General features: G+C 56.7%; 1 protein-coding gene across 3 annotated transcripts in view; it reads right to left on the bottom strand.

Annotated features, from left to right (window-relative positions):
* The window catches only part of AP3D1 (adaptor related protein complex 3 subunit delta 1), a 38,318-nt gene extending 13,109 nt beyond the window's left edge, over window positions 1–25,209 (bottom strand). For 2 of the 3 annotated variants that reach the window (XM_044917598.1, XM_044917638.1), the window contains exons 1-14: window positions 24,955–25,121; window positions 10,481–10,576; window positions 9,758–9,838; window positions 8,616–8,696; window positions 6,180–6,287; window positions 4,490–4,619; window positions 3,534–3,673; window positions 3,314–3,387; window positions 2,959–3,008; window positions 1,814–1,863; window positions 1,348–1,396; window positions 693–838; window positions 465–613; window positions 164–394 (exon numbers count right to left, since the gene is read on the bottom strand). In XM_044917598.1, the coding sequence (XP_044773533.1) occupies window positions 164–394; window positions 465–613; window positions 693–838; window positions 1,348–1,396; window positions 1,814–1,863; window positions 2,959–3,008; window positions 3,314–3,387; window positions 3,534–3,673; window positions 4,490–4,619; window positions 6,180–6,287; window positions 8,616–8,696; window positions 9,758–9,838; window positions 10,481–10,576; window positions 24,955–25,050 (1,481 nt within the window). In that variant the 5' untranslated portion in view covers window positions 25,051–25,121. Of the gene's footprint in view, window positions 1–163; window positions 395–464; window positions 614–692; window positions 839–1,347; window positions 1,397–1,813; window positions 1,864–2,958; window positions 3,009–3,313; window positions 3,388–3,533; window positions 3,674–4,489; window positions 4,620–6,179; window positions 6,288–8,615; window positions 8,697–9,757; window positions 9,839–10,480; window positions 10,577–24,954 lie in introns of all 3 variants that reach the window. The other variant, XM_021705590.1, reaches the window with a different exon arrangement.
* Window positions 25,210–25,409: the final 200 nt, after the last annotated feature.

The following is a 25,409-nucleotide window of genomic DNA, read 5'->3' as shown; positions in this document are numbered from 1 at the left end:
CGCGCTGGGACCAGCTTCTCGCTTGTTCTCGGGGCGGGAAACACGTGTGCTTAAAGGAGCTCTTTCGGCAGAGAGAAGCCCCAAGGAGGAGACACCAGGGCGGCCAGCAGGGGCCCGGGGACACGGGTCTGCCGGCACCCCTCTCCCCCGGGGAGCCACTCACTCGGAGAACTCCCCGCAGATCCAGGCGGCTGCGTAGAGCACCTCGCAGATGCCGCTGCGCTGGGTGCTGCTGGCCACCAGGTGCGTGCTGTCGAGCAGCGCAGACATCTGCGACACGGCGAACTTGCGGATGGCCCTCACGCGGATGGCCACGTCCAGCATCTGCGCAGCGATGAGGTGGCCGTGGCGGGTGCCCTCCAGCCGGGTCAGCTCCACCAGGACGCTGATGTACCTGCAGGAGGGAGCCCTTGAGGCGTGCCCCTGGCACCAGCACCCGCCCCCCGGGCTTTCGGGGCACGGACCACTGGAAGTTCGTGACGTGCTGGTAGTTGCATTGGCTGCAGATGTCGATGATCTTCGTCAGCAGCTCGTCGCGGTAGGTTGTGCCCTCGGCCTTGTCCACGTGGCTCATGAGCTTCTTGACAATCTCCACCAGGTTCTTCTTGGACACCTGGGGGCGGGAGGAGCTGGTGAGGGCAGGGCAGGGCCGGCGTGGGGCGGGGCGAGCAGGCCTGGGGCGGGGCACACACCATTCCGTACAGGAGGTCGAGGGCCCGCAGGCGGATGGACTCGTCCTTGTCGTCCAGACACTGCAGGACCAGGTCCTTGTGAGCCTGCACGGACTTGGGGTGTGTTCTCAGGATCTTGGACATGGCCAGCAGGCCCAGGTACTTCACTGCGGAGAGGGCGAGATGCCGTTAACCTGGGCACGCCCTCACAGGCTTCGGGGCCTGCACAGAAAGAGCGAGGCCGGGTCTGCAGCCCGAGCCCGACCACCTAGACGCGGGCAGAATCGGCTGCACGCAGGCCCCCGGGGTCCTAGGCGGCACGCCGGGTGCTGGGTGCCCCAGTCTGCCCCCGACCGACCAGACACACAAGCCTTAAAGCCCGGGTGGTGAACCGCAGGCCACGGGCCACGTCCGACACGAAGCCCCGTTCTGTGAACGCCCCCGGCACAGTGGCAGACGCTGGGGGGCCCGCAGAGCTGAGCAAAGTCACTGTCCGGCCCCGCACAGGCCAGGCCCGGGAGCGCTTCCCTGCCCCAGACGGACCTGGCGTCAGGTGCGCGCGGGCCGTACAGCAGAGGAGCGCGAGCGCCTGGTTGCCTACGAGGCCGACAGCCCCGGCGCCGCAAAGGCTTCGGGCGCAGGACCTACGGGGTGTGCAGGGCGAGGAGAGACTCACAGTTCTGATCGGAGTCCTCTATCAATATCCTCAATTTCTGAACGCAAAGCTGCAAAGGGGAAGGTGACGGTAGTCACGCCTCCTGAGCAAGAGTGCAGGCCCAGCCTCAGCCCCTGATCCAGCCCGGAGGCCCAGCGACCTGGGAGGGTGGAGGACGCCGGGCCCCACTCGGCACAGCACCCATCGCACAAGAGGACAGCTGCCTGCGAGCACCCACAGGGACACACGTTTGGGGAACGCCCGCCGACGCACACACTGACACCCCGGTGGCTTCCAGGGGCGCCAACGTTTGTGTCCACCCCCCCAACTGTCAACTGCACAGACACAGGCTGCCCAGGGCCCAGTGCCGGGCGCCATGCGTGAGTGACAGCTGCAGATGTGGGGTGGGCGGCATATCCCCCGCCCCCCGCCCCTCCCCAGGCTGCTCCCAACTGCAGCGCATGGCAGTCTGCACCCAGGGACGTACCTGGATGCTAGCGCTGTGGTTAGGCATGCCAGAGGACAGGGAGATGAGAACTGAAACAGAAAACCTCGCCTCAGGAACTCGCCAAGCCTCACCCATGTGCAGAGGCCCACCCACCCGCGTCCACCCTGGGCACTGGGACGCCACACCAGGCACTGCTGGCCCAACTGCTCTCCCGGGGAGGCTGGCTCGCGAGATGGCATCTGGCTGCTGGGGCTCTATGGCCGGAAGCACAGACCACAACCCCACGGGAGGCACCTCCATCCAGGGCAGGTCCGCAGAGCCTGAGCCAACCCCACCTGCTGGCTCTTAGAACCTCCTGAGACCCACCAGCCCTGCCGTGTGCCAGGCCTGCTGCCTCGCCCTATGCCCCCAAGCCCCCTGCCCATCAGCGCGGGCAGCTGTGACCCTACTATATCCTGGGTCCCCCACCGACCACTCCAGACACAGAGACTTGCTCTCCAGGTCCTGCATGTGCTGCCTCTAGGCATTAGCCGGCCCCAAAGGCCCACCCTTCCTCTACCCCAGTGTCACTAAGCCTCAGGGACCACATGGCTCTAATCATGGAGTGTGGACCCTGGGCCAGCTTCCTGCGAACTGCTCAATTTCAGGCTGCCCACAGGGCCTTGAGGAGGGACCATACAGCTGGCTTCCCAACAGCTTCAGGGAGACAGACAAGCAATGAGGAGGTGAACCCCGTGGGTCACGACTCTGGCTCCAACAAATAATGTGGGTAGAAGGGCTCAACTTGTCAAGCGTGCAGAAACACATCAGCCAGCGCTGTGTGGTCCTTGGCTGGAGACTGACTGAAACAGGCGGGACTCCAAGCAGACTCTGAGGAGTGCCTTCTGGTCCCATCTGACAAAACCTTTTTGTAGTAGGTTCCTATGCTTAGAACCCACAGGGGATGGCATGGTGCCTGAGACCTGCTCTAAAACTCTCAGGGGAAGAAGGTCTTGCTGACAGGTGTGCCATGAGCCGTCCCCGCCTCCCAAAGGGATCCAGAGGGGGGTGGCAGGGACACGGGGCGAAGGATCTTGGGATCTTCCCTGCACTGTGGGGCCCCACCTCGGTGTCCAGGGTGGCAGCAGGGAGAGCTTTCCACGTGCCACAGCCGCCTGCCCTAGACCCGGTGGCTGGCCCCTCACCTGCGATGACTGTGTTCACACACTCGTAGAGAAGGGACATGGCAGACGTGCTGGAGGGAGAAGAGCAGAGGCATGAGGACCAGGACGCCTGAGAAATGCAGGGAAAGCGCACGTCTGCCGGCCCCCCGTGCACACAGCTGTCACCCGGGTCGGTGGCATTCCCCAAGGGACACGAGCCTCCCTTTCTAACTGCCAATGGGGGCCTCTGACACTCGCACACACTGAACCCATTCCTGGAACTTTTCTGCTTCTCCACCACAAGACTCTCCCCAGGGTCCCCGTGCCCAGAGGGAGTGCAGGCCTGCAAGTGCCAGACGGCAGGGGTCATGCAAGGGCCAAGGGCTCCAGGGCTCACCTGTGGATCAGGTTGGTGAGAGGCTCAATCAGCTTCTTGCCCAACCTTGGCTCCAAGGGGGTCAGAGCACCAAACTAGGGATGACAGAGGCCGGTGGGTCACTCGGGGCGGGAATAGACTGCACCGACTCCAACCCCCACCCACACGCCCAGGGCACTCCCAGGACACGCCGGGGCCTTTTCACTCGGTAAGAAAAGGGAAGTTCGGGAGGGATACTTGCCAGTTTGATAATTTTAATGAGGACCCAATTGTTGGTTGAGGAGGTCATCAGCTTGAAGAACAGTGGGGCGAGGGAAAGGTAGTTTTTGGGGTTGCGCCTGGCCAGCTCACAGATGACGTTGACCGCTGCTGACTGCACCCCTTTGAAGTAAAGGGGGGGACCTCCTCATCAGTAAGAGTATCATCAAAATGGAGGTTGCACCCTTATCCAGGAGGACTGTCCTCCTCAGTAGCCTGGTCACCCCTGCTTTGTGCCTGGCACTGTGCTCATCACCTGGAGACATGGTTCAAACTTCTTAAGAGCCAGGCATCGCCTGAGTTTGTGGGGCTGGTCCCCTGAAGGATCAAAGTAACCCCGGTGCAGGACATCCACCACACCTGCCACCCTGGCTCCTACTTCCCCTACCAGAACTTTCCACACCCTCCCATTCTCCCCGATATAAGGAAGGTTCCCCCGAGACAAGCTGAACTTGCCTCACGCTCAGCCCAGAGAGTCCTCGATGAGGGAAGGACTGACCGAGAACAGGAGGAAGGTTGGCATGAGCCCTGCGGTGTGGGACCACAGTCAAGGCATCCGAATACTCGTGAATGCCACAGGCAGACAGACGGCCACAGCCAGGCACTCCCCCGTGCGTGGATGGCGGGTGTCTACTGAGTGAGCGCCTGGAAGAGGGGACGCCCAGCGCCCGGAGCTTGGGGTCTACATCCCACACCAACAAATGGGACCAGCTCCCTGGAGACGTGGCGGATTCCGGGGCCGGAGCGGGGAAAGCAGAAGGTAAACCTGGTATGTCATGGTGCCAAGAAGTAAGGAGATGCCGTCTGTGCTGGGACACCAGGACGGAAATCCCAGGACCTAGCAGCCCTACTGCTCCCTTGTGACACCCTCTACCAGGTCCTCACAGATGCTGGCGGAGCCCTGAGCCCCCCACACCGTCCCACCGTGAATCAACAAACCGGGGTCAGGGTCCTCCAGTTTCTCTTTCAGGCGGGGGAAGGCGGGGCGCAGCGACTCGGGGTATTTCAGAAACACCTTGTACATGATCAGCACAGCCTTCTTCCGGATATATGGCTTGGTGTGCGACATCTGCAGGAGCAGAGGGCCGGTCAGCCTCCCTTCCACGCTGCTACTGTTCCCCGCACTTGCCCTGCTCCCCTCCCCCCCCACCAGGTCTCCCCATCTCCACTGGCCACACCTCACCTCCCCGCACCCGCCCTGCTCACCTTCCTACAGCCACCCGTCTCCCCTCCGTCACCAGGAGGGACACCCTCTCTCCAGCCCATCTGGTTTCTGGCCTTCGAGCCGGGCCTGCGCCACTGCCCCGAGTGCAGGACCCACACAACAGGGTCTTGCGTGGAACTGAAACCAGCTTCCCCATGTCCATGACCCTAGACCTGCCCTCCCGAAGCCGAGACCCTTCTCAGACTCACTGGAACCCAATGAAGGACAAAGAGAGGGAGGGGACTTGAACTGGAAGAAGAGCCTTCGCCAGTCAACGCTGGTCTCCGACTCCTCTGGCGTCCAAGGCCTGTCCCCAGAGCAGGGTGCCAAGGGATGTCCAGGGCTCCCCTCCACACTGGACCATCCCGGAGCTCTTGTCCTTCTGGAACTCTACTCTGGCCAGGAAGGCCGCTGGCCCTTAGGTGGGCACACTTACCACCTGTCCGGGCCCCGGGGAGCCACACCCCGAGAAAGCTCCCAGCCCCCACGACTCACTAGCGTCCTCCCACACTCGCAGCTGCCTTCACCACATCAGCAGCTTTCTGGGCCAGAAGGGCAGTATCTGGGGTCCTGTGGTGGCGGCTCGGAAGCCACCAGGGAGACCACGTGAGCGAAAGAGCGGGGCCACGTGGGGGCAAAGTGACTTACAGTGGGGGGCAGCTGCAGGAGGCAGGGCTGTGGTGTATGGACCCCCCATCTAGAAGCTGCTAGCACACACGGTCTGAAACCACAAGCCCGGACCTATGCGTCCACACAACAAACAGGCTGACCTATATGGAAAGAACTCTCCAGAGAGGAAAGCAGCCACCCTTCTGCTCTGCCCAGATAAAACCGATGGGAAACGGCCTCCCAATCAGTTGGAGATTGGGGTGAACGACTGATGCCTCTGAGAACCAGGACTTGTAAGAGGACATCCGCATTTTAGAAAAATGCTCTGGACACCCTGGAGGTGAGCAGCAGCTGGGGTTTTTGCCCTTCAAACGGACTGAAGCACAGGAAGTCACTCCATGGCCGGAGAAAGACACATGGCGTCAGGGATGGGGCAGGAAGGAGCAGGCTCACCGAGCGCACTGCCTGCTGGGAACCAGTGAGGTGGGAGCTGGTGGGGCACACGCTGGATGGCATGGGCGCTCACCCAGGCGCCACCCACCTCTGGCCCCAAGCAGGGCTATTGGAAAGGAGGTGAAGAAAGAACGTGAGGGTGACAATGGCCCGAGGCTGGGTCCCATGGCGGGGGGGGGGGGGGGGGGGGGGGGGGGGGGCACAGCAACTCAGTCTCCTGTCTCATCCGGGGGAACCCGGCCCGTTTCTGCACACCCGAGGGTTTTTGGTGTGACGTTTAACCTCGGTTTTCCAGGCCCCTTGGCAGACCAAGTCACGTCACAGAGCGAAGGCCAAGAGGCTTGGGCACACTCACAAACTCACCAGGGTCATGATGTCGTTGGCCAAGTCTCTGGCAAGATCTGGGGTAACAAAACAGGACAGGCCAGTCAGCGCAACGCCAGTGTCATACTGGCTGGGGCTGCTCAGGTCCTGCAAAGGAGGGCGAAGAGTGAGCAGGCAGGTGCCAACGGGCAGCACCGGCTCCTGGCTGGAGGGTCTGGGCCTGGGCCTGCATGAGGGGCGCCAAGCAGCCGCCAGTTCCAGGGAGCATGGCCCGCAGTCCAGGCCCAGCCCAGTGTCCCAGCACTCGGGGGGCCGCGTGCGTGAGAGCCCCGGGGCTGAGGGGCCAGCGCGGAAGCCAGGAACCTCCGCCGCTCCTGGGGTTTCTCCTCCACGACAGCCAGGATGGCTCCTCTGGGCCCCTCCCGGAGGCAGGCCAGCCCTGGCCCAACTTTCCTCTCTCAGGTGAGCAGGAAAACCGGCCATGAGAGTGGCACACGCCCGGCCCAGACCCCCGGTCACTCAGTGCGGCTCCCACTGAGACAGCCTCACCTCGACACCAGAAAAACGTGCGGATCACACGCTTGCTCTGCAGAGACTGCCCTCTTTTTTTTTTTAAGATTTTATTTATTTATTTGACAGAGAGAGACACAGCGAGAGAGGGAACACAAGCAGGGGGAGTGGGAGAGGGAGAAGCAGGCTTCCCGTGGAGCAGGGAGCCCGATATGGGGCTCGATCCCAGGACCCTGGGACCATGACCTGAGCTGAAGGCAGACACTTAACGACTGAGCCACCCAGGCGCCCTGGGGAGACTTTCCTAAGGAACTCCCCAAACTTCATACAGCGTGGTAAAAACATACCAAGGCGCGTTTTAAGAGGTCACCTTCTGGACTGCAATAATAACCCAAAAACACCGACTCCTAAGACCCATTCCGGCCTGAGCTGACACAGTAAAACTGCATCGGACCCACGGTACAGAACCCGGGCCCTAGATGGCCACTCCTAATTCAGCATGATTTACAAAGGGCCAGTGAAGGGCCACCACAGGGCTTTTCAGAAATGGAGGTCTGTGGAGAGGACAAGGGTCACCATTAAACAGGGAGAGCCCCACTCGAGGGGCTCCATGGGGAGTGGGGGACAGGGACGGTGTGCAGTTGTTCCAGAAGTCGTGGGTTTATTTAAAATGACACACACGCAGACTACAGACATTGGGGACGAGAATGGAGGAGAATGTTTTACGACAGAGCAGGCATATCCTCTGCTCCATTACGGGGACAGCTCACGCTCAGGCGGTCTCCCCAGCAGAGCAGATCTAGGGGACCTGCCTCTGGCACGTCTCTGTGCAAAGCGGTGACCATCTAGGCCTAAACAGAGGTTGCTACAGAAGGATGGGTAGGGAGTGTCCTGTGCCCAGCCGGCCGGCAGGAAAACCCAAGCTGGGCCAGAGCCCCTCCACCCTCCTCCTTCGGCTGCCCCCCGTGACACACCCCCACGAGCTGCTCCCAGCTGAGCTTGCCCCTCACAGCCACGGGGCACCCAAGACGCCCAGTGCTGCCGCACAGCCTGGCCCGTGGCTGGGTGCCTCAGAACCACAGGCTCCGTGCTCAGCCCAGCAGCCCGTCCTGTGCCAACGTGTACCCTGGCCAGTGCTATGCTGGAGTGCTGCAGGGTCTGCCCAGGAGCCCAGCCCAGGTTCCCAGGCCCCCCCTGCGGGGGCAAGCACACCTCATGGGGTCTGGCCTGTACATCCAACCGTCGCCGAGCCTCTCATTCTCCCTGACACCCCCTCTTACTACTCCACAAAAGATGCTCAAAGCTCTAGGACCAAGGAAGAAATTTATTACTCAGGGATCTTCAAGACCATCTCCAAACACACATTAGACATGACTAAGACATGCACGCAATGTGACTCAGAAGACCTGGTGGGCAGGGGTGCCTGGGGGGCGCAGTCGGTTAAGCATCCAACTCTTGGTCTTGGCTCAGGTCATGATCTCAGGGTCATGAGATCGAGCCCCTAGTTGGGCTCTGCGCTCAGCACAGAGTCTGCTTGTCCCTCTCCCTCTGACCCAGTGGGCAGAAGGGCCCCCATGCGGAAGGTTGTGCACCTCAGCGAGCACTCCCACCCGAGGGAGAAGGGCATGAGAGGAGGACAGCGGCCGGGAGCCAACCTTCCAACACGCAGAGGCACCAGTGAGGGAAGATTTAAGTCTGGCAACACTCTGGCCTCACCCACCGCCCGAGAGCAGATAGACCCGCTACGCCACCTCTGGGCGTCTTCGGACAATAGCGCGGCCGTGTTTGGAAGCCACGGGCTTATGACGGGGTCCCAACAGCGAGAGCTTGCTGACCTCAGCGCTTTCTAGTCACCGCTCGCTCGGAGCACCAGAGAGGCTGGCATGGAGAACATGGTGGGGACGGGGGATAGGAGGGCACCCGGTGAGGGCCCATGACAGCCACAGGTGCAGGAGGGCCGCCTACCTTGCGGATCTGGTTCGTTGTCAGCATGATGACGTCGGTCCCCTCGTGAAAGCACTGGGAAGCAGCAAGGTAGCCGATCCGCTGTGAGTCAGACATGAGGGCATCAGACACGAGACAAGGGAGCCCCCAGGCCAGGGAGCGACAGTCTGCGGCCAGCCTCGGGGCCTCCAGAAGTCATTCGAGGAGGAGGAGGAGGAGGAGGAGGAGGAGGAGGAGGAACCGGCCGCAGAGCTCCGAGGGTGCAGGCTTTGAAACATAAAGTTCTCGTGAGGTCGGCCACACCATCCGGTCCTCTGCAAGCACGTGTCCTGACCACCTCCTTGGCAGCCCAGAACTGCCTTTGTGACAGGGTATGGAGGCCAGCCCACGCACTAGCTCTCCTTAGCTCTCAGATCTCCCTGCCAGGCTGACGCAGACGCCTCCATCACTCTTGCACGTGATGCTTTCGTGCCCAGACCTAGCACCTCCTGGGTGCTGCTTCAGTGAGAGGGGCCCGCGGGCAGGACGACCGTGTCCATCAGAGGGGAGCCCAAGACTGACCCAGCCAGTGACCCACAGGCGGGTGCTGGGGCCCAGGGACCGGGAGATGGTCTCGCCGCCCTGCTGGCGCGCGTTCCCGTCGGAACCTACCCCAGCCCCGGAGAACTACGCAAGGCCCTCCGGCGGGTCATGGGTGTTGACAATCGCTCTGCAGAGTATTTACTAAAGTGGGAGCCATGCTCACGTTACCATACCAAGTAAGGAGGTAGGCCCCAGACCACTCTCAGGCAGGGCCTCCGTGAGGTGCAGGAAAACGCTCAGAAACACTACGAGGCCCTGGGGCTGGGGGCACATGGGGACCTCCGAGGAAGACGGTTAGTGCTTGCTTGTTTTGGGGGAAAGAATTACAAGTTTGTTTTAACTAGTATTACAAAATGTACAACCAACCCTACGAACCCATTTCACAGACATCCCTTAAAGTTGAAAGACAAACACCATGCAGGTTACAGTTAATAAAGAAGATGACGAACGCCAAGGTGGCATCTAAGGGGCCAAGGCTCACGTCCCACACTCTGTTTTTGCAGAGCGCGGCCTCCCGCCAGGGCATGCCCTCCGCCCGTGAGCAGGAGGTTCGGGTCAAACGGCAAGCTCATCCACCTCACCTTGAACGTGAACTTGGAGGCGCTCATCACTTCTATGATGTTGAAGGCAGCCCAGCTGATGTCATAGCCCAACATCTGTAACTGTTGGAAAGACAGGCCAGTGATTTCCACTCACACGCCAAGGCTTGAACCCCAACATTCAGCACTGTCTGAGCTGGTGGAGGAGCAAACACAGTGCACATGCCCAGTGGGGGGGCCTCGCCGAACACACACCCTGGAGGATTTTGTTTCTTCTGGCGCTAGTCCTTGCATTTAGAACCCCAGGGACGGGCTCATCACAAAGGCGGAGGGTAAGCGCCTGCAGCTGAAATGCCAGTGTCCACGAGCGCTGGTGCAGACTCCCCGCCAGTGAGAGTGAACCGGCTCCCCCTAAAAGCTCCAAGGTGACGGGATGCCCCCCGCAAGCTTTCCCCCTCCCTTCTGACCAGAGATGAGGCCAGACGAGGGGAGTCTGCCCCAGGCCAGGTGGGGTCCACCGTGCCCTGGGCCACAGGATCATCACGACATGCCCCCCCCCCCAACTCTGAGAAATTAGTCCTGCGTTCCAAGGCTAGCACCTGGAGCTAATGTTGTTGATCCCTGTTTGGCAGGTGGGTAGAAATGGGCAGTGAGTGGACAGAGGAGGGATGGAGGGATGGCTAAGCAGCCTGACCGCAGCAGGGGTGTGGGAGGGGGCGGCCCTGTGAAGGGCTGTTGCCTGAGCAAACAGTCCTTGGTACTTACGTAGGTCAGCTTGCAGACTGCATTTGCTTTTACTGCAATGTTGTCCTGCTTCAGCTCTTGTTTGATTTCATCAATGCACTGAGAGATATATTTTGCCTGAAAGGAAAAAAAATGAAAAATTATAAGTGCCTGACTAAAACAGTTAAGAATAATTACTGCAGAAAGAAGCCAAACACCAAAGGCCACACAGTGTGATTCTGTTTACGTGAAACATCCAGAGCAGGCCCATCCACAGACACAGGAGGTGGGTTTGTGGGTGTCAGGGACTGGGGCTTCTTCCTGGGGTGACAGAATGTTCTAAAACGGACCATGGTGCCGGCTGCACGACTCTGTGAATGCACGACTAACTAAAAACCACCAAACGGTACTCTTTAAATAGGTGAGTTGTACGGTACGTGAACATCTAATAAAGCTGTTATTTAAAAAGGCGATTTCAGGGGTGCCTGGGTCGCTATCAGTCGGGTGATAGTCTGATTCTTGATTGCGGCTCAGGTCATGAGATCGAGCCCCATGCTGGGCTCTGCGCTCAGCAGGGAGTCTGCTTGAGATTCTCGATTCTCCCTCTCCCCCACCAACCCCCCCCCACCAGCTTGCACATATGCTCTCCCTCACACTTTTTCTCTAAAATAAATAAGTCTTTATAAAAAAGCCATTTCAGTGTGGTAAGATGCCCAGGATTCCCTCACAGTTCTCCTGGAGAAGAAAGGAGGGTGAGAGGAGCAGGTGCCTCAACATCTATTTATTCGATTTTCCCAACTTGTGTGCATAGCTCATGTTTCTTTCTTTCTTTTTAAAGATTCTATTTTTAAGCAATCTCTACACCCAACATGACCGAAATCAGGGTCCCCAAGATCAAGAGTTGCATGCTCCTCTCAGCCAGCCAGGTACCCCTAGCTCATGTTTTCTACATGGAAAAGTTCTAAAAGTTAAAAGAATTTCAACACAAAAAGTTAAGACATGGAAATCTTCCTGATTCTCTAGTGTAGCCTTTTAACAATTTGCTCCTGAGACTTGCACAAAGCTGGGAAGCAACCCCCAGGTCCTACCACCTGGTGTCCCTGCCCACCGTCCACCTCACGGGCCCCTCTGAGGATGACGCCCAGCTAGGTGCTCAACACCGAGCCCTCCCCATCCCCAGCCGCTCCTGGAAGCCGGTCTGGGTGTCTCTGTGGCTCCCGTGGGCTTCTCTCAAGGAGCAGTGTGTCAGGGCTCATGCACACTGCAGAAAGGGGTCCCAACCCCACCACATGCATACAGACCACCTGGTGTTTATCTAGTTGCTGGAGGACGGACATCTGCATCTTTCCCACTTCTCCACCCTTGTGAGTTGAGCTGCAGTGTTTGTGGGAACATATGTGTTAGGATTCCCTTGGGTTTCCTCTCGAATTCAGCATGTCTACCACTCAGACAGGTTTGACCTGAAGCAGTTCTGACACATGAGGACCAGAGCCACTGATGTGCCTTCTGGGAGCAGCGAGGCACAAGGCTCCCATCACCCCTGCCCCGGAGACACACAGCCCCAAAGAGAACCCATGAGGTGAGTGGCCACTGCAGGGCTCACAATGAGTTTGTCCAGCCAATGCCCCAGCCCCACACATGCCCAGCACTTCACAAAGCACAAGAAGCCTCCTGTCTGTCATCTGACCAATACCAACAACCGCTAGAACATCCCCAGCCGTCCACCAGGTGGCAAGATTTGATGGTTGGCCCCTGCGGCGCCATCCCAGGAGTGACCGCTTCCCAAGAGACCCGGATGGCAGGCACAGACGGCAGACTCCTGCCCTGAGTGCCCTGTACCCTGACCTCACACGCTCCGGTCACATCCCTCCAGACCACAGCCCGTTCTGGCCTGAAACGCAGGCTCACGGGGAAAGGAGCTACTCAGGCCATCTCTCCGCCACAGATGTTTTATGAATATTTGATGATTCGGAGCCATGGAAGAAGCGTCACTATAGCTTTCCAACAGGCTTCGAATTACTGAATCCTGCTCGGGGAGCTGCAGTCCCGCCTGGCGCACAGACGGCCCCTCCCGCGTCCCTGATCACGACTGTGAACAACAAAAGGGAGAGAACAAAAAGATGGTCACAGGCGTTGGAGAAACCGGCCCTCACACACAGAGGACGGGGCTGGGAGATGGCGCAGCGCCGTGGGAGACAGCCCGGCAGCTCCTGAAAGGGCAAACACAGAGTCCCGCTCCTGGGTGTACACCCACGAACACCAAAAACAGGGATTCAAACAAAACTACCCCCTGAACGTACAGAGTAGCATGGCTTGTGACAGCCCCAGAGAAGAAACTCAAATGTTCTGCTGCTGCTGGATCAATACAATGCGGTCTACCTGCACACAACCCTCTTCCAGACAGTCTAGGGGCCTCCCCACCCAGCTTTCAGGAGCAGCACACACAGTCCATGGCTGCTGGTGTCCAAGGGGCTCCCATCAGACCAAGCCTCCCACAAAGACAGTTTGAAAACGGTGGGAGGCACTAGAGAACAAACACAAAGGCACTGGGCCTCACGCTGATCCTGGCTTTTATCTCCAGCACCGGGTCGCTGCGGCCTTCAAGAACCAGAAAGCAGAGACTAGGGTTGACACAGCGGCTGCCAAGCGAGGAAGGAAATCCCAGACAGAGGGGGGTGGGGGATGCCCACACTCCGCACACAAACCCAGCCCAAAGCCCGGCTGACCCGGAGCCAGGAATGCATGATGCACGGTTCACTCCACACAGCCGGATAAAGCTAGAAGTGAGCACATTTCACCTGCCTCCTGCCCACGACAAGGGAGGCAGAGCTGGAGTTCCAGCCCAGACAAGCTAACTGCCCCCAAACAATACTTCTCACAGAACAGAACAGAACCTAGGGCCTCTACAACAGACCAGTCACAACATTCAGGATATGATCCGAAGTTCTTCAAAATAAGAAACAGGAAAACACTACCTAGACTCAAGAAAAAAAGACAATCATGGTGTGCTGGCCCTGAGCTAGCCCCAATGATGGAATTAACACCCAAAGATTTCAACTTCACAACTATAACCATGATCTCACGGACCAGAAAAAAAAAAATGCCCATAAAGAATAAAAAGAGGGGAAATCTCAGCAGAGAAAGTCAAGTGATATAAAACAAGCAAATGGAAAGTCTAGAATTGAAAAACAATTTCTGAAATAAAAGAGTCACTGAATGGGCTGAAGAGCAAACTGGAGATGAGAGAGAAAGTCAGCAAATTTGAAGATGGAACAATAGAAACCAGCCAGTCAGAAGGACAGAAAAGTTTGAGAAAAGATGAGCTGAGCCTCAGGGTCTGTGGAACACCATCACAAGGTGTAACATATGTGTAACTGGTGTCCCAGAAAGGTAAGGGTGGGACAGAGAATATATTTGAAAAACAAATGGCTACAGCATCCCCAAATTTGGTGAAAGACATAAATTTACAGGTTCAAGAAGCTCAGCACCCAGGAACAGAAAACGAAAAGAAAACCACACCCAGACAAATCAAAGTCAAACTGCCAAAAATGGAAAATTAAGAGAAAATCTTTTTTTTTTTTTTAAGTTAATTTATTTACATAATCTCTACCCCAGTGCGGGGCTCGAACTCATGGCCCCGAGAGCAAGAGTCACATGCTCTTCCGAGGGAGCCAGCCAGGTGCCCTGGGAGAAAATCCTGAAAGCAGCCAGAGGAAAAGGACGTGCTACATACAGGGGAGAAAGGATCCACGCTGTCGTCAGAAACCATGGAGGCCACGTGATGGTGGGGAAACTGCTGACCTGAGTTCTCTACCAAAGACAACATCCCCCGGGGAATAAAGGTGGACACACAGAGCCCGGTGACATCCATCCCTGCATCTCAGAGCACTCACTGGGGAGGACAGATGAGCCTACAGAAGCGGGGCTGACTTTCAGGAAGGTCCTGCCCTGAACATTAGTTTTTAGGTGGAAAAGAGGCGCACGGCTCGTGGCTCCTTGCAGACAGGAAAAGGGGACTCATAAGGACAGAGAAGAATCTGTCTCCTGCTCACTCAGGAGGACTTAAATATTACCTTACGCAGAGTCATGGGAAGGTAAAGGAAGGAAAGTGCAACACAGACATGACATTCATCTCTCATCCACATACAACACTGCTAACAAAAAAGCAGAGTACCTATTCTCCTTTTACAACAAGAAAACAAAATTGGACAGGGCATGCAGACATGATCTAGATCCAGAAAATTAAAATAAAAACGTAAATTAGAAAGATTTTAAAGTCTAAGGTATAAGTGACTACATAGCATTGAGATTTATTTATTTTTTAAATTTTACTTATTTATTTGACAGAGAGAGACACAGCGAGAGAGAGAACACAAGCAGGGGGAGTGGGAGAGGGAGAAGCAGGCTTCCCGCTGAGCCAGGAGCCCGACACGGGGCTCGATCCCAGGACCCTGGGATCATGACCCGAGCCGAAGGCAGACGCTCAACGACTGAGCCACCCAGGCATCCCGCACTGACATTTATTTATTTATTTGTTTTAAATAGACTCCGTGCCCAGCGTGGAGCCCAATGTGGGGCTTGAACCCACAAGTCCCTGATGAGATCAAGACCTGGGCAGAGATCAAGAAGTGGATGTTTAACAGACTGAGCCACCCAGGAACCCTGACACGAAGAGAAGGGAAGGGAAGGGAAAAGAAAAGGTGGGGGTGGGGGGGACACGCCTGGGTAGCTCAGTCAGTTGGGCATCTGCCTTCGGCTCAGGTCATAATCCCAGGGTCCTGGGTTGGAGCCCCATAGTGGGCTCCTTACTCAGCAGGGAGCCTGCTTTTTCCTTTGCCCCCCACCCCGTGTTCTTTCTTGCTCTCTGATAAATAAAATCTTAAAAAAAGAAAGAAAGCAAAGAAAGTGAGAGGTACAAGCATGACTCAATTTCTCAAATACCTCAGCCTGTTCTGTGCAAATTCACACTTCAGCACAGAGCAAACCAAGGAATGGAATGCATGCCCTTTCCACATCATCTTCTTTATTAGAGAATTTAACTTAAAACAAAGGACACAAAGTTCCCTTACACAGGAACTCCTCAGGTCTAATACGAAATAACCATTTCGACCCTGGCCACTTTGCAGAGTTTTCTGAAGCACTTTATTTAAATCTAACAATCAAAAGTCAAACAAAAACCCACAACAGATTCCTAGGCCCTCCCTGGACTAGTGGTGTCAGGATCTCCAGGGTGAGGCCCAGAGTGGGTTTCGCAAAGCCCCGCAGTTGGTTCTGAGGAGCGCAGCTCCATCCAAGGCTGGACCCTGGACTTGTTTTAAGAGCAATTTTAGGTTCAGAGCAAAACGGAGTGGAAGGTGGCGTTCCCCCAGACCCCCTCTCTCTGTAAGTGCACAGCCTCCCCCATGATCAGCATCCCCGCCAGAGCCCGATGTTTGTGACAGCTGACGGACCAACACTGGGACATTATGAATGACAGGCCGCAGGTGACACCAGGGCTCACTGTCGGTGCCGCACACCCTGTGGGTTTGGACGAATGTCACGGACAGCGATCCACCATCACAGCGTGGCACAGAGCAGTTCCTGGCCCTGCCGACCCTCCGTGCTCCGCCCAGTCACCCTCCCCCACCCCGGCCACCGCAGATCCTTATACCGACTCCCAGTTCTGCCGTTTCCAGAACGTCCTAGACCCGGAACCACACGGTGTGTGGCCTTCTCAGCCCGGCTGCTCTCACCCAGGGATGTGCCACTGAGGTTCCTCCGTGTCTCTGCCTGGCTCGATGGCTCATGTTCAGTGCTGGATGGACCAGCCCATCTACCTGCTCACCTGTTGAAGGGCATCTCACTTGCTTCATCCCTTGACATTTTCGAGAGGTTCTCTGGACTGTCCCAAACAGGCCAGTTCTGTCACTGCCCACAGTAGGCTGTGGGCCCCACCGGCTCCCCAGCTCAGGGACTTGGAGCCCACACCACTCACTTCATGAGCATGTGCCCCAGGAGTCCTGTGACCTCTGGGCCCCTTAGGTGGTTGAGACCACCAGAGCCTAGTGTGCATGGAATGTCCTAGTGAGAAATCTAATTAAATCAGTGTTCCAAGCCTTTCAAATTTCTCAGATCAGAAAAATTTCAAGTCATCACAACTGGGACAGGGTGGGGACAATTTTATCCACCTTCGGACAACAACCTGGTTACGGTCTGCCATCAGCATCACTTCAATACATTTTAACCCAAAAATGTAGGAACGTCAGTGAGGAAATGAAAAGATGTCCTCCTGACTATATTCAAGCATAAGCAACAGCGGAGGCTGCTGTCCTCGTTTTCACTTGGCCGTGGCTGGGCTCCTCTACGACCGAGCAAGTCTCGGCGACCCTGGACAAGCACAGACCCAAAGGCCCTACGCCAACACACATAGCCACTACAGTTCCAGCAACTGAAGAGAGGGAGGCTGGAGCAACACAGCAGCCAGAGAGCCCTACCCCCGCCCTGCCCCTCTCCCCAACTCAGCCCCCAGACCCCGTGCACAGTCAGTCGTGACTTTCCCATCACCCTCCTGGCCCACGTCACCCTCGGCCCAAGGGGTGGCAAGGCCCACCTAGGGGGCGGGAACACCATTCAAAAGCCTTTGGTGCAGGGGCGCCGGGGTGGCTTAGTCCGTTAAGTGTTGACTCATGGTTTCCACTCAGGTCGTGATCTCAGGGTCACAGGATGGAGCCCTGAGTCAGGCTCTGTGCTCAGTGGGGAGTCTGCTTGAGATTCTCTCTCTCCCTCTGCTCCTTCCCGTGCTCAGGCGCCCCATAAATAAAACCTTTTTTAAAATAATAAACAAAAGCATTTGCTGCAAATACATAAAAACAGAAGTAGAGGGGCGCCTGGGTGGCTCAGTCAGTTGGGCGTCTGCCTTCGGCTCAGGTCATGATCCCAGGGTCCTGGGATTGAGCCCTGCGTCAGGCTCCCTGCTCCTCCCTCTGCCTCTGTGGTTCCCCCTGCTTGTGCTTGCTCTCTCTCTCAAGTGGATAATTAAAATCTTAAAAAAAACAAAAACCAAAAAACAGAAATAGACTAAGGGAGTTGGGGACTAGGGGAGGTGGAGCGTCTGTAAATGGGCATGGGTTTCTCTCGGGGGTGATGGAAATGTTCTAACGTGACATTGTGCTGACGGCTGTCCACTTCTGTAAACACTAAAATTCACTGAACCTGGGGGCGCCCGGCTGGCTCAGTTGCAAGAGCATGTGACTCTTGATCTCAGCGTCAGGAGTTCAAGCTCCACATTGGGTATAGAGATAACTTTAAGTAAATGACATTTTTATTTATTTATTTTTTTAAAAGATTTTATCTTGAGAGAGAGAAGAGTGCTTGCGCGCATGAGCAGGGGGCAAGGCAGGGGGAGAGAGAGAATCTCAAGCAGACTCCATGCTGAGTGAGGAACCCCATGCGGGGCTCTATCTCACAACCGACCCTGAAATCATGACCTGAGCCGAAATCAGGAGTTGGATGCTTAACCCACTGAGCCACCCAGGCGCCCCATAAATGAGATGTTTAAAAACTTTCACTGAACTTCAAGCTAAAGCAGGTGAACATTATGGTATGTAAATCACACCTCAGTAAAACTGTGTAGAGGAGGGCGCCTGGGTGGCTCAGTTGGTTAAGCGACTGCCTTCGGCTCAGGTCATGATCCTGGGGTCCCTGGATCGAGTCCCACATCGGGCTCCCTGCTCGGCAGGGAGTCTGCTTTGCCCTCTGACCCTATCCCCTCTCATGTGTTCTCTCTCATTCTCTCTCTCTCAAAATAAATAAATAAAATCTTTAAAAAAAAGACTGTGTAGACGAAAAACCACTGTGGATCATCCAGAATCCCCACGTTAGTCCACACGGGACCTGGACAGACCTGCTTCCAGTTTTGCAGGGCTCACAGGGCTTCTGCTGTGCCTGCTCTTCTGTGTCCTACAGCAGCAGCCCCCCTCCTCCCTGCAGCAGGTGCCACCCCCTCCCCCAGACCCGGCCGGACTGATGGAGCTGCCCAGACAGTCAGGTCAAAGGTCCAAGTCCTTCTGCTGAAAGAACATCTGTCCTGTGGACTCCAAGCAGAGGCAGGAGGTGACCCTACACACCAGGGTCCCACCGTAGGGGACAGTGGTGCCAGCACCCACCTGTGAGCCTGGGTGCTGCCTGCCTAACAAGGATAGGATCACAACATGTGGCCCAATTTGTGGCCCACGTAAGCAGCATTGGGGAAACCAAGATGGGAGGGATGGTGAGGCAGGGAGCGCCTGCCATCTCTGTGCCCTCCACAGTCCCCGGGCAAAGCAGGGGAGGGGTCCATGGCTTGGGGGTGGGGGAGGAAGCCCATAGGCAAGCCTCAGACCTCCTAACCTTCAACCTCCCACCCCCACTCCCTAACCAGCAGATCTCCTAGAGCAGAGGGGTGTGTGTGTGCGGGGGGGTGACTGTGCCCCCAGGGGTGCTCCTGGCATCGAGTGCCGAGGGTGGCCCCCACAGTACTGAGGTAAGAGCTGGCTTCCAGTGTACCTAGGTCACCCTGCCCTCCTTCTACCACCGCTCCCGGGTGCTCCAAACTGTAGTGCACACCAGAACCATGTGGAGGCTGGTTCGAATGCAGACACAACCCCAACACCAGCCTTGGTCCTCCCAGCCGCCCCACCCACGGCCTGGCTACACACCATGCCTCCGGCCTAGAGCAGGCCCTTTACAAAGCCCCTACAAATGGGCAGCCACACAAACAGGAAAAGCGACAAATGCCCCTAAGAGGCAATGTCACAAGGAATGCAAACGGCCACACACTGAGGAAAGCACACCTAGCCATGTTCTCAGTCAGGGAAGTGAGAACTGCCATCTGTCCTGCCCATTCCAGATGCACTCCGGAGCACTCACCGCCTGCTGCTGGGACCTGCGCGGGGAAAAGCGCTCCGGCAGGTGGGCAGCGCCCCCCCAGCAGCTGGACAGCAATCCCACCCCAGAGGGTCGTTCATAAAAGGCCCCAGACTGGAAACCACCCAGATGTCCAGAACAGCCAAACAGGTAAATAAAGTGCTGCAGACAGAGCACCAGGTTACCCTAACCCTGCAGCAGTGAGCATCAGGAAGGAGCCGGACCCAGAAAATTATGTTTTAGGCAACAGTCTGCCAGACCGTGTAGAGACACAAATTTCAGTGATAAATTATAAACAAAGCACGGAAATTACACTCAGAGAACTTAAACTAATTATATATATATATATTTTTAAAGATTTATTTACTTATTTATTTGTCAGAAAGAGAGAGACAACAAGCAGGGCGAGTAGCAGGCAGAGGGAGGGGGAGAAGCAGGCTCCCCGCCGAGCAAGGAACCCGACGCAGGACTCGATCCCAGGACCCTGGGATCATGACCTGAGCCGAAGGCAGATGCTTAACCACCTGAGCCACCCAGGCATCCCAAGCTAATTATATTAATTAAACTACATATAACAGGGACGCCTGGGTGGCTCAGTGGGTTAAGGCTCTGCCTTTGGCTCAGGTCCTGGGATCCAGTCCCGCATCGGGCTCCTCGCTCAGCGGGGAGGCTGCTTCTCCCTCTGCCTGCCACTCCCCCTGCTTGTGTGCGTGGCGCTCCCTCTCTCTGGCAGATAGATAAAAACTTCAAAAAATAAGATAAAATAAAATAAACTACATAACATCCTATGCACCACAACTTCACAATGAATAAGGATTAGGAAAGAAGCCAATCTAGAAAACGCTATGCATGTCTGTCTGGGACCAGTTTTCCTTGGCTCCCATGCCTGGGAGGGACGCCGGCAGGCTCAGCGCTCGGTCTCTCGAGACTGCCCCCCACCTCTGACCCCGGCCCCCAGCCCAGGAATGGCTGTCACCAGTGCTCTGACCCACCAGCTATGAACTGGAGTTCACATGACCCCCTCCCCTCAGGTTCGATTAATGTGCCAAAGCAGCTCAGGAGATCTCAGGAGAGCACCTGTTCACCTTTAGCAGTTGAGTACAGAATAAAGGGCATGGCAGACAATATGATCAACAGCCAGATGAGGAAGTACACAGGGAGGCGTCCAGAACGGTCCCAAGTGTAGGGGCTCTCGTCCTTGTGGAGTTGCTTTGCACCCTGCCATCCTCCCAACACACGATCCTTTTGCCAACCAAGACTCTCCCCCAACCCCGCAGTTTAGGGATGTGCCTGACAGATCATTAATTCCATCCCTAGCCCTCTCCCCTCCCCCAAAGATGGGGGTGGGGCTGAAAGTTCCAAGCTTCTAATCATGGTCTCTCTGGTGCCTCGCTCCCCATCCAGGAGCCCACCAGGTCATCTCATTAGAATGAAACACTTCTGTTGCCCAGGAAATGCCAACAGATCTAGGAGCTCAGGGTCAGGAACTGGGGGCAGAGAACAAATATGTAAACAAGGATGTTCCTAATACCTTTATTGTTTAGGAAATGACAAAGACTTTAGGAGCTCTGTGCCTAGAGCGAGGGACAAAGACCAAAATATATATTTCTCACATCACAATATCACAGGGTCCAACAACATGGTGACAATGTAGGAGACACAGGGTGCATGGATGAAGGGAAGAGCATTAGGGAATTTGGGGAGATTTTTATCAATGTGGGTCAGTGGTTCCCCTGGGCAATGTCTGGGGATGTCTGTGGTTATCACGATGAGATGCTCCTGGTAGCGAGTGGGTGGGGCCAGGGATGCTGCTCAGCTCCCACAGTGCCAGGGACAGACCCCACCCCCAAAATTATCCAGTCCTGAATGTCAGCAATGCCGAGGGGGGAGACCCTGATTTAGGGTAATGACCCGTGTTATTAAAGAAAAAAAATAACTCAGTTCAAATTTAGTATCGGATTCTCCTCAGAAGTTGTTAAAATAAAAGGAACCTCTCACAAACAGCCACAAAGCCCTGAGTGCCTGACCCAGGCCAGACATGACCTGCGCTTCAGTAACCGTCCCTGGAGCGGACTCCGGTCCCCCGTGCGCCTCCACGGCCTGACAGGCCCCACCACCAACCTCCTGGGTTGAGCCTTAGGAAACTGCGATTTTTGAGATCAGGAACAACAGAGTATCAGCAATTCCATACAGTTCAATCTTAATCCCAGATTACATGTCATTTCAAAATACTACTCTACGCAAACTGAATGAAGTTCTGAAACACCAGTTAAATGGGCTGGAAGTGTTTATACCCAAGCAAATCCAAGTGGACATTATTCAGATACTAGTAGATCCACTCAGGGCCCGTGCCTAAGGAAGTGAAGCCACTTAAATGCTGGGAAATAAACTAGGGCACATCCAGACCAGGGAGTGGGACATGTTAAAGATCCGTGGGAGGTCTTCATATGCTGTACCTTGGAAAGCAGTACGGACCACTACACTAACCGGCCAGGTGCAGAACAGAATCTTTTCTGAATCTCTTCTAAGTAAACTCTATGCCCAACATGAGGCCTGAACTCATAACCCCGAGATCAAGAGTCGCAGTCTCCACGGACTGAGCCGGCTGGGAACCCCAGGATGCAGAACAGAATCTTAACAGACACTCAGAATTGCCCACGATTTCTATGCACAGAAAAAACACTCAAAGCATATACTCCAAACTGAGTTACAGGGAGGGAGCTTTTCCCTTTTTCTTTAATATAAACACCGAGCAGGGGCACCTGGGTGACTCAGTCAACTGTCTGCCTTCGACTCAAGTCATGATCCCAGAGTGCTGGGATGGAATCCAGCATCGGGCTCCCCACTGAGCGGGGGAGTCTGCTTCTCCCTCTCCCTTCACTCCACTCTCGCTCTTTCTCACTCTCAAATAAATAATTAAAATCTTAAAAAAAAGAGGTGGGGGAACGCCTGGGAGGCTCAGTCGGTTGGGCATCTGCCTTCAGCTCCGGTCATGATCCCAGTGTCCTAGGATCCAGCCCCACGTAGGGCTCTCTGCTTGGAGGAAGCCTGCTTCTCCCTCTCCCTGCTGCTCCCCCTGCTTATACTCTTTCTGTGTCAAATAAATAAAATCTTAAAAAAAAAAAAATCTCTTAAAAAACAAATAAACCACCGAGCATATTTTTAAAACTACGGGTATGACTCTACAGCTTAAAAAGACTGAAGAAACAGCTTTCTCCCAAATATGAAGAGTACCCAGAAGAATAAATTTAGAAGTCATTTGGGTATTTCCCCCTGATCATATCCAAAGTTTAGAAGCAAGGAATTCATAAGTGGATTTCCCCCTACCTGCCAACATTGTTTGTGCTCTATCTTAAGGATACCTTAAGGATTAAAAATAAACTCAAGCACTCTAAAAACGTATGAATTAGACCAGTTTTTCAAACTTTTTGGACTCATTTTAAGAAATATGTTTCCACAGTAACCCAATATGCATGCATGCACGCAGCTGAAATAAGTTTCAATAACCAGCAGTTACTCTGCGTGCGTGAGGGACTGGGATTTTCTAGTTTCTTCTTTAACATAACCCATTAAATTGAATTCACAACCCACTAAGGGGTTGCAGGCTGAGATTTGGAATAGCCAAGCAGACAGCTTCGTGGGGTGGTCTGGTGCTCGCTCACAGAAGCCCACATTCCAGCACCACTGTATCCTCAGAAGCGCACAGTGAGGTGGGGAGGTGGCTGTCACCCCCACCGTATAGGGGAGGCTCTCCCCATCTCACCCAGTCAAATAGGCCCAAGAGCCTGGACGCAGGTCTCCCAACATCACACAACACGAGTAAATTCCTGTGAATCATGCTGCGTTTCCACGTGGCTTTCAAGGCCCAGTTGAGCCTATTTGTAGGATGCCACACAGAAGTTTTAAGCTAAAATCTACTATAAGCAGTACACCTTGAGGGCACTAGAGCGCTGCAGAAAACGCATGTCCTTGCTGGGGTGCAGTGGGTAGAAGGGAAGGGCCTACTGGAGCCACAGAGTGGGGAACTAGAAGAGTAGCAAGCCATCTGCTGCGTGTGTAGGGGCGTAGAGAACATCTGGGGTCAGAACGGGGGCCTCAGTAACCAGCCTCCAGATCACCACGATCTTCTGGTGAGGAGACCATGGCACCAAGACGTCGCGTCCTCTGAGAATCGCCCACAGGTCAAGGGCAGGACCCACACAGAACCCTGGCCTTGATGACTTCCGACAGAAGCCTCTTCCACCACCAACACCCCCGTTAAAAGGGCCCCAAGGGTGGAGATGGTGCCAGTGATTCTCAGTGAATCAAGTATGGCCTGGGGAACGGCCAGGGACAGTGGGCATCCCCGTCCCCCTAAAGGCGAGCTGCCCTACCTGGAGTGGGCCAGGGTCCCTCCCGGGAATCCCAGAACAGGCTGCTCGCTAACGGCCACTAACAGAGACAGAAAAATCAGGAGCTCAGCCAGTGCACACAAGAAACCTGAGGGTGTGAACCTGTCCACATCCGGACGCCTGGCCACTCTGGGTAAGTACAGTCCAGCCCAACCGCCTACTTCTCCAAGTCAAAGACACTGGGTCCAGGACTGAGATGCACAGCGTAACCAACACTGCTCCAGGCAAAACCCAGGCGCAGCGGGGGAAGGAAGGAAGGGTGGAAATGACCTAAAATAACCCCACTACTTTGGGGGGAGGTCACGCCCATTCTGAAGACGTGCAACAGCGCGGCAGGAACTCAGGCCCAGCAGATGGACCTGGGCTGAGGTGCCTCCCAGCAAATTCGCGGACTTCTCTGCACCTCGCAGCCGATGCTGCCGCTTTTCCCGCCGCCATCGTGAGCAGGGCGGGAGAGCCTGCCGGCGGGACCGGCCCCTCAGGGCGCCGCTCCCTCCCCCGGGAGAGACCCCTCGTGTGCGCGTGGGCTCCAGGAAGCCAGCGGCCTGATGGCCACTCGCTGTCCCCATTCCTCTCAAATCTAGGTCACGGGCTGGGGGGAGGGGCGGAGAAGGAAACGGTGCCCGCGGTTACGATTCTACTTCTGGAAAACCTCCCCCTCGCCCTGCCTTCAGGGTTTCTAGCTGAACGCGGCTTCCCCATTCCAGGACCCCTCAGCGGCTTCCGTACTTCGAACCAGGGCTCCCGCTGCCTCCGCCCCTCCCTGGGGGGGGCGGCCCACCTTCCCGGGGACACGGGCCCAGGACGCAAGGCCCGATTCCGGCCGGGGCCCCCGACAGCGACCTGGACGCGCACTGACGGGGGCGGCCCGCGGAGAGGGAAGTCTCCCGAGCAGGAGTCCAGAGCCCTGGACAGGAGCGAGGGCCCTCCCAAGCCTCTTCCGCGGACGCCTGCGGGAAGGAGGGAGGCGGGCGTCCCGCACCCGGCGGGTAAGCGGAAGCCTCGGCGGCCCCCGAGCGGCAGAGCGCCCCAGGCGATCCGACACCCACGGCAGGCAAGGGAGGTCCTGAGAACTGCGGCTCGGGTCCCGCCAGGGGCCGTCTTCGGCCCTCGGGGGTGCACCGAGGCTCGGGCAGAAAGTGGGCGCGCGGTGGCTCGAGTCGGGAGCGGGGCTTCGGGGACGAGCTGGAGGCCGGAGTCGGGGTGGGCCCAGGTCGGTCCCGCGCGGCGCGCCGGGCTCACCTCGTCCTCTTTGTGGTTGCGGATGCCGCGCACCAGGTCCTGCAGGTTCTTGTCGAACATGCGGTCGATGCTGCCCTTGACCATCTTGAGGGCCATCGCGGCGGACGCCGCCGGGCTCGAGCCCCGAGAGGCCCGCGGCGGGGCACCGTGCGGGGGCCCGGGGGCCGCGCTTGCCGCCCGCGGAGCGCTGCGTTGCCGGCTGCCGCGGCGGGGCGTACTCCCAGGCCAGGTCGGCGGCTGTCCGCGGGGCGGCGGCGGCGGCTACGACCTGCTCCGCAGGCCGCGCTCGCACTCCCGCGCGCCTCAGGCTCCGCGCCGCGCCGTTCGCAAATGGCGGACAAGATGGCGGCGGGTCAGCTGACGACGGGCGCTCCGGCTCGGCGGCCCGCCCCCGGAAGCCCCGCCTCCCGGGAAAGCCCCGCCCCGCCCCGCCCCGCCCCCTCCGGCCTCCACGT

The sequence above is a fragment of the Neomonachus schauinslandi genome, chromosome 1, assembly GCF_002201575.2.
Source record: "Neomonachus schauinslandi chromosome 1, ASM220157v2, whole genome shotgun sequence".
In the NCBI taxonomy this organism is placed as follows: Eukaryota; Metazoa; Chordata; class Mammalia; order Carnivora; family Phocidae; genus Neomonachus; species Neomonachus schauinslandi.
Note: the sequence above shows the minus strand (reverse complement) of the source record. Positions and strands in the feature narration are given on the sequence as shown.